The sequence below is a fragment of the Salarias fasciatus genome, chromosome 4, assembly GCF_902148845.1.
Source record: "Salarias fasciatus chromosome 4, fSalaFa1.1, whole genome shotgun sequence".
NCBI classification, from domain to species: Eukaryota; Metazoa; Chordata; class Actinopteri; order Blenniiformes; family Blenniidae; genus Salarias; species Salarias fasciatus.
In genome coordinates, this window is record NC_043748.1 from 16,886,474 (window position 1) to 16,904,709 (window position 18,236).

The 18,236-nt window shown below is 39.4% G+C and overlaps 1 protein-coding gene across 10 annotated transcripts in view; it reads left to right on the top strand.

The window, feature by feature from the left end:
• LOC115387516 (immunoglobulin mu heavy chain-like) overlaps positions 1-17,660 on the top strand; it is a 42,987-nt gene extending 25,327 nt beyond the window's left edge. For 3 of the 10 annotated variants that reach the window (XM_030090251.1, XM_030090259.1, XM_030090258.1), the window contains 11 exons: positions 6,938-6,988; positions 9,494-9,790; positions 14,311-14,628; positions 14,760-15,056; positions 15,149-15,460; positions 15,543-15,830; positions 15,965-16,303; positions 16,440-16,754; positions 16,831-17,118; positions 17,235-17,383; positions 17,467-17,660. In XM_030090251.1, coding sequence (XP_029946111.1) covers positions 6,938-6,988; positions 9,494-9,790; positions 14,311-14,628; positions 14,760-15,056; positions 15,149-15,460; positions 15,543-15,830; positions 15,965-16,303; positions 16,440-16,754; positions 16,831-17,118; positions 17,235-17,383; positions 17,467-17,475 — 2,663 coding nt within the window. In that variant the 3' untranslated portion in view covers positions 17,476-17,660. Of the gene's footprint in view, positions 1-6,020; positions 6,455-6,931; positions 6,989-7,290; positions 7,342-9,493; positions 9,791-14,310; positions 14,629-14,759; positions 15,057-15,148; positions 15,461-15,542; positions 15,831-15,964; positions 16,304-16,439; positions 16,755-16,830; positions 17,119-17,234; positions 17,384-17,466 lie in introns of those variants that run through there. The other 7 variants (XM_030090256.1, XM_030090260.1, XM_030090255.1 and 4 more) reach the window with 5 other exon arrangements.
• The last annotated feature ends 576 nt before the right edge of the window (positions 17,661-18,236 follow it).

Genomic DNA, 18,236 nt, shown 5'->3' on the forward strand with positions numbered 1-18,236 from the left:
TTGTCCTTGGTCAATCTTGTGGTCAAAGCTTAAGTTTTTCAGATTTAAAGTCTACTTTGATCATGTAACCAGCCAAACTCACAAGTGCTTCGCAAACAACCAGCCACCAAATGACGAAACCTTCATGGGGCTTCAACTTTCGTGGGGACATTGTAATCTGATTGGCAGTTTTGTTTGATTTGGTAGAATAGCTTTGAACTGAATTGAAACAGATACAGAAGAGGTCATTTGCCACGGTTACATGATGTTTTTTATTGATTACTAGACTTCTAGAACATCTTACGGATTCTTGTTAGGAGGAGTAACGGGTAATTATCCAGGTCGTGCAAGCTGAGGATCCAGGTGTTAAATTCCAAACCAGGGCATGAGGAGAGATCGAACACGGATAGCCATTAGTCACCCCACAAGTCAACAAGGTGACCGAGTCTACATGCAGAATATGAAGAGTGATTTAAGATCAGTGTGATCATGGAAATGTAACTGTGATCATGCAAATATGACCTCTGACCTCTGAGAAGACCAGAAGCGAGCCAGAAAGGCATTTAGGACCCAGACAACCGGCGGCAATCCTGGAGCTCAGATCCCAGCCGCTACCCCAGGCAGACGTCAATGCACCGGTGCAGAAGTGGGCAGAGGAAGGCCTCGGCCGGGACCCCTGACAGACATGGGGTCCAGGCCCGAGCAGAGAGGAGGAAGAGAGGAAGAGCACAAGAGCCGACCCCACCCACTCAGGCAGAGTCCCATGGCCACATTCGAGAGAACCGGCCCCCCACAGGCTGTTACCTGCCCCAGGCCAGGGTCAAAGAAAGGACTGAGGTGATTGGAGCATTTCTCTTCACTTTATTTGTGCTCATAATCCAAAAAGGTGTGTGTGTGTGATTTCCTACAACAAACAACAAAGTACAACTTAGGACAAACATATCCACAATTAACTTGGCTCGTCTGTACAAACAGCAGCAATGGTGTTGGTTATCGAAGAGAATACAATCCAACATTGCTCCATCTGCTTCAGTAAACAAGTACTTAAAGTGATACTTCAACATTTTGGCAAATTGGCCCATTTAGCGCAATTCCTTAGTCATTTCGAACTACTTACTTACATACTTACTTTTTTTGTGAGGGCGAGCTGTTGTTTTTTCAGAGGTGAGTCGGGGAAGGTTTTCGGGATGGACACAATGGAAGTGGATGGTATTTTTGTTCCCCCTCGTCAAACTCATCAAATACACAATCCAACAACCCCAAAACACTTTGGTGGGCACGTTATAATCCGCACATTCACGACGCTGTGAAATATTAAAGCTAGGATTGGCGATCTTGGAAAACTAGCATGTAGCACGAATGTAGCATCTCCCAAGGCTCCGCCCAGCTCCCACCCCATTGGAGGAGCTCCGTTGGGAGCGGAGACGCAGAGACGTTCCGCGCGCGCGGTGCGCGCAGCACTTCCGCGTCCAGTGCGTTCCTGGCGTAACCCGTCCTCAACGCTTCGTTTCTTCGTTTTTCTTTATTTGCACTATGCCAAGTATGGCGCACTCACCGGTAAGCAAAGCCCCAAACATTCTTCTCCGCCATTCTGCGACAACGCTCCGTCCTTCTACGCGCGCACTGGATCAGGGTCAGTGCACGCCATTGACATGTACGCGCAGGGGGCAGGTCGAACGGCAAAGGGATTTGATTGGTTTAAAAAAGGTGTCCCGTCAAGACGATTGGTTGCTGTTTTTCCCGTTTTACTCCTGCTGTAGATAGCAGATATTTTCCAAACTACTTTAAGAACACGCTATGAATTGTTTCCCATCGGGTCATAAAGATCATTTTAACCAGTATTTAAAAAAATGTATCTCATTCAAATCGCCAACCCTAGCTTTAATGCAAAATTACGAGATTGAGTTGTAATCTAGTAGCTTGCAACCACCACAAGCTAACATGCTAAGCTATCGAACAGCTACAGTGCAAGGACTTCATTCATAAATAAAAACCTTACCTCGTTCTGAATATTTGCAAATTAGTCATTTTCTGAAAATACAACAGTTACAGGCTCAACTTGTAGCTTTAGCCATAGCTCCCATAGCACTTTAATTGTTCTAAAAATATTGTCAATCACAAGTATTTTTTCATAATCATTACACAGACAGTCATTATCACTTTACAAACAATGATGCACTACCTTACAAATTCTTATACACGTTTTTAAATACCATTCACAAATATCCCACCATACAATATATGCAATGTACATTCCACCACCAGACAAGACAGGTTATGTAAATGGTTAACTGGTGGCCTGAATGATTTAGTTTTCTCAAAGTATAAAATGTAAAATGACTTATGACGCATTGTTTGTCCTCATATGCATCAACTCGTGATGTGGCCGGAAGTCCTGTGCTGCCTCTCGATGTCAACCTACCAGCTGAACTTCCTGCCTCCTGTCTGCCTCTGTCTGATCACGACTATGCTGAAAGCCCTGTCCTAATAATAGATAATATAATAATAATTTGTAATAATAATAATAATAATAAACTTTATTTGTATAGCACCTTTCACAGATAAAATCACAAAGTGCTTCACAGTGCAAAAAACAATATCAAAATAAAACATAAGAATTTTTGAATCTTGAATGGTTGTCCAGGGACAGAGACTGGTCAAACCAGACATCGAGGTTTCTGATGCTCGACTGGACAGAGGAGCCCAGAGAACAAAGGTGACTCTTAATAAAGGGGATTTTCTGCTCAGGGGCAATTATCAAAGTTTCTGTCTTATCTGAGTTTAACTGGAGACAGTTTTCAGAAAGCCAAGTCTTTACACTTGAAATACAGTCCATTAAGTCAATTTGTGCAACTCACACTCTTTAAAAGAAATGTACAATTGAATGTCATCAGCATAGAGATAATAAGACACATGTTTAAAATGGAGAATGATTTTGCCAATGGAGCTGATGTACAACAAAAACAAAATTGGATCCAAGACTGACCCCTGAGGAACACCATACACCAAAGGAGTGGTTTCAGACAGAATGTTATTGACACACACCGATAATGTCCGATTGGTCAGGTAAGAAGAGAACCACTCTAGAACCATTCCAGAAATTCCAAAGTCAGTGTTCAGCCTTTGTAACAAGAGATTATGGTCCACTGTGTCAAAAGCTGCAGATAAATCCAGTATAACCAGAACTGAATACTGACCAGAGTCCGCAGCCATCTGAATATCACTGGACACTTTTAACAGAGCAGTCTCAGTAGAGTGCATCTTGCAATCGAGAATTCAAATGAAGGAATTTCCGACATATTCAGGTCGATGTTTCCCGATTCGGATATTGCTAAGACGTTCACCTGTGGAAAGGACAAAACAGGATACGTTATTAAATTCGGATTAGCACCACACTTTAAAGGTGCCTTAAAGGAATACTCCACCCAAAAAACGATTTGGCCTCATTTTCTACTCACCCTCATGCTGAGAAACACTCTGGAGCACTTTTTTGATGTTTCAAATGCAGTTGGAGATGTTTGGGGATTTTCGTTGTCAACAAACAGGGACCGACAGAGCCCGACAGAAAAAATGGTCCATAAAATCCACAAAACGTTCCCATTTTCCTTCATACTGCTCGTCCGCTGTAATCCAAGTGTCCTGAGCGCGTAACGTCCATAATTAATTCTTAACGAGGTCATTTAGTACATTTTAAGAGCCCAAACAGGGCGCTCTCATACAGCTCCATTGCATGTCTGCGCGCGCACCCTGAACTACGGAAGCCGCGGCAGACCAAGCCAGACGCTTGCGCGCTTTCAGCGACTACTTTTCTAAATTGCAAGCGTAGAAGAAGAAGTTCCGCTGTATATATTCTGCTGTGAGTAACCGAGCTGTGGACAATCACAAAAGTGATTGGCTACTGTTTTAAAGCTTTGAATTCGGTGTCCTGCTGAAAGGGCACAAGCGTGTTGCTTGGTCTGCCGCGGCTTCCGTAGTTCAGGGTGTGCGTGCAGACATGCAATGGAGCTGTATGAGAGCGCCCTGTTTGGGCTCTTAAAATGTACTAAATGACCTCGTTAAGAATTAATTATGGACGTTACGCGCTCAGGACACTTGGATTACAGCGGACGAGCAGTATGAAGGAAAATGGGAACGTTTTGTGGATTTTATGGACCATTTTTTCTGTCGGGCTCTGTCGGTCCCTGTTTGTTGACAACGAAAATCCCCAAACATCTCCAACTGCATTTGAAACGTCAAAAAAGTGCTCCAGAGTGTTTCTCAGCATGAGGGTGAGTAGAAAATGAGGCCAAATCGTTTTTTGGGTGGAGTATTCCTTTAAGGAGTTTGCACGTTTTATGCGAAACAGCGCCCCCTGCAGGCCTTGGGCGTAGCGCAGCTTCGTGAAAAACTCGTCCCTGTGGCTCCCGTTTCACAGAAGAGGGGGACTCCATCTTCGCTTGTTTAGAAGCGCTCAAGTAAGATTTAAGTTTCTTTTACCTGGTGGAGTCTGCTGGAGTTGTGGCAGTGCTAGAAGCTGGCCTTTTCTTACTTTCTGGAAGATCCTGCTCAGTTGTTGCCCACTAAGCATCTGGCGGAGTAATGGCGGACACAGCGAAACCTATCCAGCCGGAGCGCGCATTACATCATTCCTTTCAAATTCTCCCCAAAAAAATGCTGGTGCCTGACCGGCACTGCAACTTTCAACTGACAATTTAGCGCTGTTAGAGGTACTTGTAATGAATATGTCAGGGCACATTGTACACATCATTAAAAATGTGTAACATATTTATGGTGGAAAATAAGTATTTTTTAGGTTGTAAAACTTCTTAATGCACCTTTAAGCAGCAGCTTATTGATAGCATTAACAATGCTGGCCGATTTGTGTTGATGTTTGACGAGAGTCTGAATCAATCAACAAAAAATAAGCAGCTGGATGTCCATGTGCATTTTTGGGAGGATGGCTCCGGTCCAGATATCTGAACTCTCAATTTTTGGGACATGGAACAGCTCAGGACCTGTTGCATCATATCAAAGTAAGTGTACAGTATGCTAGTCTACTAGGCTAGCATTTATCTTTTCATTTCATTGTCTGTTTGTGTGTGAATAAGTGTGGGTTAACATTTAGCAAACATTGGTGGTGCAATTTTATGTTTGAAACGTGTTACATATTATTTGATTTGAATGTCTGTGTAGACAAAAGAAATCCAAGGCATAATGTCATAATTTAATTTACTGCCATGTCATGGTCTCGTCATGTCATGTTTCACAGGAATGTGTTGCAAAACTGAATGTGAGGCAGCTTGTCTCCGTCAGTATGAATGGCCCCAATGTCAATCTGAAGTTGGGAGGCCTTCTTCAGAAGGAGCATGTAGAGCTGTATGATGCTGTATGATCTGCCTGTCAGTGTCACGCTCCATCCTTCCCCCACTTGTAAACAAGACCCCAAGACACTTAAATTCCTCCACTTGGGCCAGGATCTCTCCACAGACCTGGAGAGGGCATCTCTCTTGACATACATCTATTCTGTGTTTCATTGTTCTTTTAAAATGTAGAAATGCTATTGTCAGCCACAAATCAAATTTGATCGGTGTCTTGTCTCATATTATCACACAGCAACATTTGAATAATTTAGATTAATGTAAAGTTTCCTGTTTGTAATTTATTCTGTCAAGTGTCTATTTATTTCAGTAATGATATATTCAGTTTTAAAATAAATATTTTAACACCCATCTTAAAGTTCCATTAAGGGGGAAAGCAAATTCTTTAACATATTCATACATGTTTTTTAAGTAATGCAATAGTTATACTTCACCTAGTTATTAGTTAGTTTTAAAATCTTTTAACTGAGTGACTAACTAAAGTGCTTTTTGGTAGAAGTAACTAGTACCTACAATGAATTGCTTTTTAAAAGTAAGTAGCCCAACATTGCTGAAGACCCAAAATATTTAGCAATTCATGTACCAGCTGAGTAATCACTCATGAGCAATGTGTTTCTGTTGTTACACTGTAGATGTTGCTTGAGGATCAGGAATGACTGTGAAATTGCAGAGGAAATCTTGTTCGTTTTACTTTATTTTTATAGAGAAACTTGACAAAGGGTGTGATAACATGACTCTGGCAAAGCATCAATCTTCATCCATCTTAAGAATCTAAGTTATTATCTAAACCTATTTGAAGCTGGTATTGTTGTCCTCAACTTCCAGTAAAGAAGTCTTGTTGTGTGAACCCCTGAAGGGACTGAAGCTGAGAAGAGGGGCTGATAAAGAGGAAGTGTTGTTCACCAACTGATGGCACACACACTTCATTTTATGTAACCAAGAGGAAATGACACATCTCGGGAGAAATGCACAAGATAATACAATGGGAATTATTTTATCACTGTAATCTTGCTGCTTTCCAGGTTAATAAGTATCTGTCATAGGCTGTCATATGACATGTAACACTGTGATTACTACTGGCTACTGGGGGAAAGGGACTCAAGTCACAGTAACTTCTGGTAAGTAATTCATTTATTTGGACAGAAAAGGTATTTTTGATGTTATCCTGTTATTTTGTCTTTAAACTTGTCTTCTGCATGTATGTTGAATGTGAAATCAAACATTGTCTATGTTAGCAGAGCTGGGTGACATATGAGGTTTCATGGATTAAAATGATGCATGTTATTAAATATTCATGCTCTGATGACACAAATGATATTTGTCACTGTGATTGTTTAACTTGCTGGGAAAGATGAACACTGGTGACGGTGACAACAGGTAAAATACAAGTGTCTGTCTTATTTTAAAAAAATAATAACTGTATGCTAATATGATATAGTCAGAAACATTAGTTATTATATGCTTGATATGTTGTTCATTGTCACTGAGCCTTTCATTACTGGAAAATAAAGGAACTCAAAACAAAAAACTCAACTCTTAGAGGAAGTTTTCTGCTCCCAGCATGTTTTTGTATGTTGGTTGCATTGACTTTTTACACTGTGATGCTGCTTTTGACTACTGGGGAAAAGGAACGATGGTGACTGTCACATCAGGTAAAATAAGCTTTTTCCTTCTCATATTGTTGTCATAAATGTCAAAAGTACACAGGTTAGAATATCTGGTCCTCAGTGGGGAGAAAACTGCATTTTAAAATACTTCAGTTCGCATTTTAGATGCCTTGGTTAATACGTGTTAGATCACAAAAAATACTGTAACAAACAGGTAAGCAAACCTTTGTTGTGTCATGCTTAATTGTGATAAGAAAAAAAGTCTAACATATTTAAAAGATGGTGAAATCAAGAGTATTATATAAGCTGGTTTTTGTACATTGAATGTGTTGGTTTGTTACACTGTGATGGTGCTTTTGACTACTGGGGAAAGGGAACAATGGTGACCGTAACAACAGGTAAAAAATAATTTCTTCCTTCTATCCTTTGTGATATTGTGATATTTATTCTGTTTCCTTTACATTTAAACCTCAGTGGCAAATGTGTACTGGAGATGTTTTTGTTGTTGAGAGGTGGGTATATTGTGGTAATGCTTTCCAAAGAAAAGGCAACAAGGTTAAATGAAACTGGTAAGTCCGTCTATTGTCCTTTTCGTTGATAAATTTCAGTTGGAAATATTTGTTTAACTTATAATTTCTTCCTGTAGGGCAGACAGTTGTGACTCATGTGCCAAATTATTAAATATGTAACTGTTGTGTTACATGTTGCCTTTGTGTAAACTTTTCTTTAAAAATGAAATTGTTTATCTCTTTTAGAAAAAGTCAGTGTCTCCTGGTAAAAAAAAAAAGAGCAAGTGTTTTTTTTCTTAAACCTTAAAACTGCTTTTGACTGCTGACTGCTGAGGAAAGGGCATAAACCCATATATGAGAAACTCTACATTTCTAATTGATAAAAGAGAAAGAACTACAGCAATGCCTTGTAAAAATAAATAATAAACAAACAAACAAACCTTGAGGAAAAATTGCATCACAACATTCCTCTATGAATGATAATTAGTGGAAAATTCCCTCTGAATATCACCAAAAACTAAATATATGAGAGAGATTCATACAAGCGTGATGAGTTTTTGTTAGGAGCGCCAAAAGACTATCAGAACTGTGATGGCTGGTCTTTCTACGACTGGGGAAAAGGAACAATGGTGACTGTAACAACAGGTAAAATTTAATTTCTTCATTATATCATTGATGATGATATGTAATATGTACCCTGTTTGCATTAAATTAAAACCTCAGTGGCAAATTTTTATTTGAGATGTTTTTGCTGTTCAGAAGTGGGTATGTTGTGATCATGCCTTCGAAAGAAAAAGGCAACAAGGTTAAATGAACACTGGTAAGTCAGTCTGTAATTAATGTAAATTTCAGTTTAAGTTGATGACAAGTCATCAGGTAAGAACAAAATGTGGTAACACTTTACTTGAAGCCCCTCTTTATAACACATTATAAGTAGTTATAAACACTAATACATGATCACAATGCTTTATAACTCACTATACAGCAGTATACAGCATAGGATTAAGGTTAGGGTTAGGGTTAGGGTTAGGGTTAGGGTTTGGTCCTGGCATTGTGATCATCTATGAATGTTTATAACTACAGCTACACATGTTATAATGGCATTATAATGCTTTATGAATGTACTTATAATGTGTTATGCAGGGGGGCTTCAAGTAAAGTGTTACCCAAAATGTTATTTTTAACATGAACGGCCTTTCGAATTTGTTATATTGAGTCTTCCAACATAGAAATATCACACTCATAGTTGTTAAAATAAGTTCAAAGGTTATATTTTATTTATAACTGAACATTAAAGTGGACTTTTTGAAGATGGACCTTATGGGCGTTTAATACTACAGGCTGAGTAAATTCAGCATTGTGCTCCTATGGTTTCGGCTACTGGGGTAGGGTACAACCATAACAGTTTCATCAGGTAAGACAATTAATATATATCATCCACAACTTCTAAAGTGGATTAAAAGTCATGCATGTTTCTGACAAAATAACGTGAACTCAGTCGAATGTGTTTAAGCTTGTTTCTGTTCAAAAACTCTGCTGGTTCATTGTCTCGTTCTTTGTTTAAAAAAAAGGAAGAAAAAAGATCATTTTATTGAAAAGTTTTATGTTTTATCAAAAATTTCTTCTCTCACGAAAATTTCATTGTGTTTTCTAAGTTTCAGTTATGATAACTGTGGTCTTCTCGAATGTCGGAGTTTTTTTTTTCAGTTAAAAACTGAGTTTTCATTTATTGTTTTATTTATTTTTACTGTAATGACTTTTACAGGAAACTTCACTGCACTGTTTTACACTTTTAATGGAAAGGTTTTGTTTCAGTTTTTTTTTTCCTTAAGTTGTTGTCTCCTTTCCATGTTTACTGAATGATTTAGAAGTGTGAGTTTGCAGGATACTTATCATGTTCAACATTCTGAATGTCTTTCATGCCTTCCCGCTGTTTTAACTATCACAGTGTAATGAAATTGACCTCATATAATCCTGCATTGTTACACAACACACTAACGATAATTTATTTCTCTTCTTCTTGTTCCTCTTTTGCTTCCAGCCACTTCTACTGGGCCAACGGTGTTTCCTCTGAGTCCATGCAGCTCTGACAGTGCAACCACCTTCACTCTTGCCTGCCTGGCCACTGGCTTCTCTCCCGCCTCACTCACTTTCTCATGGACCAAAAGCGACACGGCCTTGACTGATTTCGTCCAGTATCCTGCAATCCAGAGAGGAGAAACTTACACTGGCATCAGTCAAATCCAGGTGAAAAGAGAAGACTGGAACAAGCTGGACAGCATCAAATGTCTGGCCAGTCATCCTGTCGGGCAATCCCAGGGTGCTTTTGTCTTCCCTGGTAAGTCTCCAGCTAAGGAAAATATGATTGTTATTAAAAGTGATCGATTGAGTGTAACTGCATGGCAGGCCTGTTCACATGGACTTTTCACTGAATTGCAGGATTAAACAAATATATCGAGCAGTTATTTCTGATAAGTTTTGTCAAACATCTACAGAAGTTATTATCCTATTTAGTGGATGATCTGAAATATTATTGAGTACAGGTGGTACTTTTTTTTTACTGTGTCAAATCTACATGTGTTGATAAATGAACAGATTAATCTTTGGTTTACATAAAAGAGTGATACAACCTAATTTATTAGTATTCATCAATTTAATACATCTCATCACGAAAAGACCTACTTCATTACTGCAGGTGGAATAAGACGGACAGAACATTGCTTTTTCTTTTTTCCCCTCACTAACAAACTCTGTCTTAGAATAATATTTGATTCTTTCCTTTTTCATCTCTCTGCACTGCTCCAAGTTCTCTCCTGGTGTCTGCCTGCTTCAATATGGATTGTACATTAACACCATTTAAATAACATTTATGTTCATGTTGCTTGACAGTGAATGTATATGCAGAAGCAAGCATTACAATCTGAATACATTTAAAATTGAATCAATTGTCATTTAATGGAAAAGACACTTCATTTTTAAAGGAAACCTTTTATTTGAGCAGCATCATGGATGCATGTGCAAGTTGCATATTCAGTCATCTTTTCACTTCTGTTCATCCAGATTTGATGAACACTGTGACACATGATCAGCTTCTGCATATATATCTATATTCCTTCCAGCTTCTGCATACATATGTGTGTGTGTTTGTTTTTCAGAGGTGAAATATATTGAACCAACTCTTAAAGTGTGTTTCTCTGAAGAGGACAATGAGGTTACGTTCTCCTGCATTGCCAAAGATTTTGCTCCAAAGGAACACAACATAACATGGCAGAAAAATACAGGAGAAATCACTGGCAAAATAGACAAGATTGAGACCATTTCTGCAGGAAGAGCGGGGAATGAAACCACACTGTACAGCGCATCAAGTTTTCTCAGTGTTGAGCCCGATGAGTGGAGTAAAGGTACTACATATACATGTGTGTTTGAGAGGAAAGGGAAAGACAATATCAGCAAATCTGTGACCTACAAAGAATCCACCACAACCTGTAAGTACACCATGACATGTTCTTTTAATCATTTATGTTGGTTCACTTTCCATGATGAACACTTTTCATTCAGGTCACGTTTTTATTCACTTTATAGGTGATGGGTGTCGAGAAGCAGATGTGGAAGTAACTATTGAAGGTCCCTCAATTGAAAACATGTCTGTGAACAGAAAAGGAACTCTGACCTGTGAAGTCAAGGTAAACAAGGGAAGAGTGGAAAAGATTTTCTGGGAGAATAGCTCCGGAAAAGAAATAGCTGGCAGTCAGATGGAGCCTGGCAAGGGAAAGCAAAGCACACTTGTCCATTCTACTGACATCACCTATGAGGAATGGAGCCAGGGGACAGGATTCTTCTGTGTGGTCGAGCATGACAACATGATAGAGCCACTGAAGAAAGAGTACCAAAAGGACATCGGTAAGAAAACTGCTCTGCAAGTGTCCAGTAAAAACAGTGCTTCCTTCCACTTGTCACTCCACAAACTACCTCGGTTTTTATTATTTAGGAAATATTCTCTTGGGAACATAAGGTACTTTCCTCTGTTCTTTATATCTAATGGATTTTTTTATATTTGCAGGAAAACAATGTCAGCGGCCTTCAGTGTTTATGCTGCCACCAGTTGAACATCCTAAAGCAGAAAGGGTGACCCTGACTTGCTTTGTGAAAGACTTCTCTCCTCCGGAGGTTTTTGTCTCTTGGCTTGTTAACGATGAGGAAGCAGGTTCAGAATATGACTTCAACACCACCAGCCCTGTAGAAAGCAAAGGATCGTATTCTGCTTACGGCCAGTTAACACTGAGCTTTGACCAGTGGAGTGACAGTGATGCTGTGTACAGCTGTGTCGTTTACCACGAGTCCTTGGTCAACACAACAAAAGCCATTGTCAGATCCATTGGCTACAGAACATTTGAAAAGAACAACGTGGTGAACCTCAGCATGAATGTCCCCGACACGTGCAAGGCCCAGTAGATGTTTCCTTCTGTCTCACTGTGTCCTCTGTTGTTTGGATGTTCATGTTTGTTGCTTGTGATATTACAATGTGTTTGTGTGTTTTCACTGCAGATTCAAAATCAAAATAAAAAAAAAAACTTTGCAAATCCTTTAATGTTTGTTCATGTTTGTTAAGTGCAGTTATGTCGTTCTTCAACCTGAATATTGTGTGTGCGACTGTTTTTTGTATGTCTATTGTGCCACTGATACTTGAATATATGGAGATAGACACATAGAGAGAGACTGATTTTATCTGGCTTGAGTTCTGAAACAACAAAAAAAAATCTTTGCCAATATCTCTTCACCTACTTCAGAAAATGATCCAATAAGTCCCATTCATGGTTGCATTGTTCTTGAATAGTGCAGCAGCACTGCTTCTGTGACTTGTCTGTGTGGCTGTTTGCTCTACTGGGTCCTTCATCCCTCCACATACAATCAACAGTTTGACTCGACCTCGGCTGTTTCTGAGTCGAACAATGAAGAAACTCTAGTACAAGCCAAGGGAAGCAAACCACCAATATTTATGAATTTCAAAAGCAAGTCAGGATCACTGCAGGCAGAATGAACCTAATGCCACTGACACTGTTTTTTTAAGATGATGAAATCAAATGAGACTTATCGTGCATACTTCCTAAAATACAACTGAGCATTTCTCTTATCTTTATTCTTTTTAATTCTACACTGACGACAACATTCCCATGTGAAGAATCATTTTCACACAAGCTGTTCGTTAAAGCAAGATCTAAGCGGTGGCTAGTATTAATCAAATAATGACTATATTCAACATTTAGAGCGCCTGATTGAAACAAACAACAAGGACGATGCTGAGAGGGCAGAAGAGGACAACATGGCGAGCACAGCCCTCACCTTCATCATCCTCTTCCTCCTCACTCTGCTGTTCACTATTGGAACTACAGCGATCAAGGTACAAGTCATTTTATATTGTCAAGCACAGATATGGATCAGAAAAAGTCTTCACAGTTGATAGTTTTAAACACTGACAAAAAAAAAAAATGCAACATCATATCTACAAAAACACATTACCATAATAACTACATCTTGAAGCAGAACTGCTTTGTTAATGTGGTGAAACAAATTTCCATTCTCAGTAATTATTCATCCTATAAATCCAACAGTTTCATTCTGCCTTCACTTCTAATTCTAATGAAGAATTCTCAACAATAAATGATGCATGCACGGTTACAGCACTCATCTTATACACTTTGATGCTGTTGACATTTACAAGAAAAGATAAAATCATACTTTTGTTTTGCCAAGAGGCAAATTGTACAAACTTGTATTGACTGTTACTTGAGATTTCCTTACAAGTTCAATAATATTATCTCTTATATTATTACTGTATTTTGGGAAGATATTATGAACACCATCACGCCTAGATGTAATATGAAAAATAAGTGATATTAAATATAAAGTACTTGGCCATTTTTGTCCATTTACATTTGAGTTTGCAATTTTCTTATCTTTTATCAAAACATCTCTTTTCAGGTTAAATGAAACAAGGAGTACGATCATATCTGTTTCATGAAAACTTAAGGAAGTATATATCATAAATCATTTCTCTGACAAATTCCTATTATCATGTAAGTAGTTACAGCAGTCTTTTTGCTTTTTATGTCTTTGTTTGCCTTTTTGAAATAAACGGTTAAAATGAAGTTCAGAAATGATGTGGCTTCTTATTCTCTCTTTCACTGTACTTTATGTAGTTGTAAAATGAGTTGTTTATTATGATAGAAATTAATTTTCTGTATTTCTGTAAATAATATGTTGTGTTTATTTCCAGCAGATGGAATCAACAGTGTGTGTGAAACTCAATGTGTAATGTGAGAATCTTTACAGTTGGTTACTTTTTGACTATTATTACTGCATGTGAGAACTAAAACCTTCAGCCAAAGTCATGCAAAGCTCCGTTAAGGCTTTCTGATAACAACTGTGTACTGTCAAGACGTATTTAAATGTGCTTTTTGCTTCTCCTACTGGCTCGCCACGCCTCACACCTGCTGTCTGTTGTGCTCCGTTGCTCCTTGCATTGTTTCACTTCTGTTTATTTCAGTACTCATGGGGGGCCTGGGTGTTGTGAAGCCTTCCGCTGGCCGCTTGCCCTGATCACTCCGCCCTATCATGTTTAACATCTGTGTAACAGACTTCCAGTCCTGTCTCCACCTGAATTTATTACACCACAAACTATGTAAAAGTACAACTCTGCCATCTGGCCCAAACACAAACACACTACACCTAAAACAGTTCATTACTCACCAAAATATGAAGGTATGTATCACTTTGGCCAAATTATTTATTGTTTATTGTTCATAACCCACATGTGCAGTGAAGCATGGTGAAGACACAATCATCTTTTCTTTGTCTCAGAACCACGGATCGTCTCACCAAACATCACATTGTACCCTGTCTGGAAAGGTAAACTGGGAAACTCAGCAGTCAGACTGATTTGCACTCTCAGTGGCTTCTATCCAGACAAACTGAGTGTGGAGTGGCAACACGACCAACAACCCCTGACTATTGTTCCAAACGAATTAAAGCTGCAAAGTATGGAAGGGAGAGAAAAAACCTTCAGCCTCAGCAGTGAGATTGAGCCAAATATCACAGAGTGGACAACAGGCAGCAGTTTCACATGCAAGGCCACTCATGAGGGAAGTAAATATGAAAAAACAACAAGTATTTGTGAGAGTAAGTATGAATGTGAACTTCTTCATTAAATACACTGAAAATAAATCATTGCATTTCTAAAATGTATTCAGATAATGTCTTTGTGATGAACTGAGTGATTATGGTTCATGTCATTTATTGTTTTTCCTCAGTGCATGCAAGTACTCCTCCTTCTATGATCCTGGACACTCCCAGCTTCAAGACTGTGATGACGGCTCCCTCTGATGTGAAAGCCACATGCTTGATCAGCACTGTGTTTGATGCCAAGGTGACCTGGCTTTTGAACGAACAAGTTGCACCAAGTAACACTGTTTCCCAATCCTCCAACACAAGTTATGTAACAAGTGAAGTAACTGTTCCTTCAACAAAGTGGAAGCAGCTGAAACATGTTACATGCAGAGCTGAACATGCATGTTTTTCATCTGTGGAAAAGACCAAAAACATCACAGGTAAGATCACCTTTCAACCTGAAAATCAGACACTGCTGAAGAGACTTATTGATTCATTGTGTTCTTTGTTTTCTGCCGTCTTTATCTCTCAGAGCCTGAAGTTCCTGCTCCAGTGGTGATGATAAGCAGATCTCTTCCAGATCTTCTCAAGGGAAACAGTGCTGTGCTCAAGTGTGAAATCACACAACTTTCCTCACATGATCTCTCCATCACAATTCAGGCCAATGGAGTTGACATCTCTGACAATCAATATGTTGATTTTCACAAAGCCTCAGACATTCATTCAGAGACCAAACACTTCAATGTTCCTGAAAAATACTGGAAAAAAGACCAAAGTTTCACTTGCAAGGTGAATCAAGGTTTTTCCAACAGCAGCTCATCCCAATCTATAGGCAATATTTTTGGTGAGTGGACTATTCATAAATATATTTGTCTGTTTAAATCAATGTATTCACTCATCAGTTTTCTGACTTATCTCTCATTTAGTGGATCCATCAGTGGAACTTCTTCTGATCCCCAGTCAGGACTCTGATTCACAAACACTCTCATGCTCTGGAAGTGGCTTCGACCCTCAAATCAAATGGTTGCCTGAGCTCCAGATCAGCTCTTCCTCAACAAAAGGCGCCATCACCATGAGTGCAGATGGGCGTGTAGCAGTGACCAGTCGACTTCAAGTCCTGCGATCAGATTGGCAAAGTGGGAACGTCTTCACTTGTGAAGTCTCTGACAAGTCTCTCAACACAGCAGTCAACAAGAGTATCAGTGTCTGCTCAGGTAACCCGACAACACTCAACATTAGTCAGGAAATGATCAATACAGTCTCACCACTTCTGAATCAAATCTCATCACAATCGTTTCTCTATTTCCATTTGACTGATGTTGCAGTTTTCTTTCCATTTGTTCTTCAGTTACTCCAGCATCCTCTCAGATTGCTGAGGTTTATGTTCATGGACCGCCACTGCAGCAGCTTCGGAGCAAAGAAAAGGCTCTGATGAATATCACCTGCCTTCTGGTCGGTCACCACCTTAAAGACTTCTCCATCAGCTGGAAGGTTGACAATAGCAAGTATTTTGGACACAATGTTCATCAACAGCAACCAAAGAGCCACAGCAATGGGACAGAGACGATGCAGAGCTTCTTTGGTGTGTCAGCAGAGGATTGGCATGCATATAAACAAGTGTCTTGTGAGGGAAAACATCAATGTTCCAACAAAGGCTGCGAGGCCCGTATCAGCAAAAGCAGAGGTAGTGGTAAAAATATGATTGTTCATTGTAAAAATAGAATCTTGGCTGAAAAACTTTCTTGTTCTCACGATAAACTAACAGATAAAGTTCAAAGAAAAAACAACTGATCCTTGGTTTCTGTCTTTTTGTGTTTGTCAAGATCTGCTCCCACCAACAGTGAAGATAATTCAACCAACCGCCTCTGAGATGTCAGTGTCAGATATCTTCACGGTTGTTTGCCAAGTTTCTGGATTTTCCCCATCCAATATATTAGTCTACTGGGAGGAGAATGGAAAGGAACTTCCATCCTCTCGGTACGTCAATGGTCCAGTGTGGAAGTACACGAGGAGCAGCTCTTTCTCCATGAGCAGTAAATTAAACGTATCCAAAAGTCTGGACACACCAGTATATTCTTGTGTTGTCATCCATGAATCATCTGAAACACCTTTTCGAAGCACCATGAAGGATGTTCTGGGTGAGTTGTTTATTTTTGGTTGCTCACATTTGCCTGAGTCCAAAACAATAAAAAGCTTTTCTGCTTCTTTTCTCAGCTCCAGTGGCCCTCAGTGAACCTTCAGTCCTCTTGCTTCAGAGTTCTAATGAACTTGTGTGCCTCGCCTTTGACTTCACTCCTGAAGCCATCAACATCACCTGGTTTCGTGATGGAACCTCAGAATTACGGGATTACAATACCAGTGAGCCACAAAGAGGTGCAGATGGAAGATTTAGCATTCGGAGCCACCTCCATCTGTCTCTAATCGACTTCTTACCAGGAGTGGTGTTCACCTGCAAGGTGACCCATGCAAGCTTTACAAAGCTCCTGAATCTATCCAGACCAGGTAAGATTTCATCCATTCATCCAATGTTTTCCAGAAGATGATATAACAGCATATTTAACAGTGCACGCCAGACACAAAATCACTTTAGAACTGTCAAACAAAACATTTGATCACAGACACCCTGGAGCAGTGTGATTTTTTAGATCACATCGTCCATGCTGAAGTGAGCCAAGATATAGGCGTGGAAACTGTGCACATGGCCTTCACCTTCCTCATCCTGTTCCTTCTATCTGTTATCTATGGTGTTTTTGCGACCATGTTTAAGGTGAGACTCTGCCTTTTCTTTCAGCTTGACAGTTGCTTCTGGTCAATAAGCTGAGACATTCCTGTGTTTTGTTTCTTTTACAGACCAAATGATGACAAGACGACTCCCTGCAGACTTGAGGATTTTGATGCCATGTCAGTCAGATGTGTTCAGTTTTCTTTGCTTTGCTTTTGTATTTCTGGTGTTGTGTTGTGTGAAAAAAAAACAAAAACAAAAAAACATACTTTTTCTGTGATTTTATGTGTACTTGATGCATAATGTTGTTCTGTAAAAAAAACGAAAAGAAAAGATTAATAAATTACAGATTTAATTTTCATCCTTCAAATGTTTCAATTAATCTCAAAAGCTTTATTTTCAATCTCATATTCGAGCCCTGCATGATTTCAGCATCTCCCAGCTTCAACACACTTGATTTTTTTATTCAAATATTTTTGTTATTTCCTTGGCATGAAAAAAAAAACATGCTTGGTTTACCGAGCTTTGTCGTTCTAAACAGAGTATATTGCACAGGAATGGCTGTATACACCCCCCCCCCCCCAAACAAAAACGAAAAACAGAACAGAATCCACCTTGTCCCACCCACCATCCACCCACTGTCACTGCCAAAATGGAATGTTCATTTCAGGAATTGGTACAATCTCATGAAACTGGGTCTAAGTAATTAAAGAGCTGGAAATGCCTTCAACAGAGAGCCCCACGTGCCCTGGAAGGCACCAGGAGTTTGTTTTGATGAGCATCTTATTTTTTCTAATTTCAAGCAGGACATGACATCCAGCAGCCACTGACTGTGTGAAGGAGGAGAAGCGTCCTTCCATTTAAGTAAAATGGCACGGCGTGCTACTAGTAAGGCAAA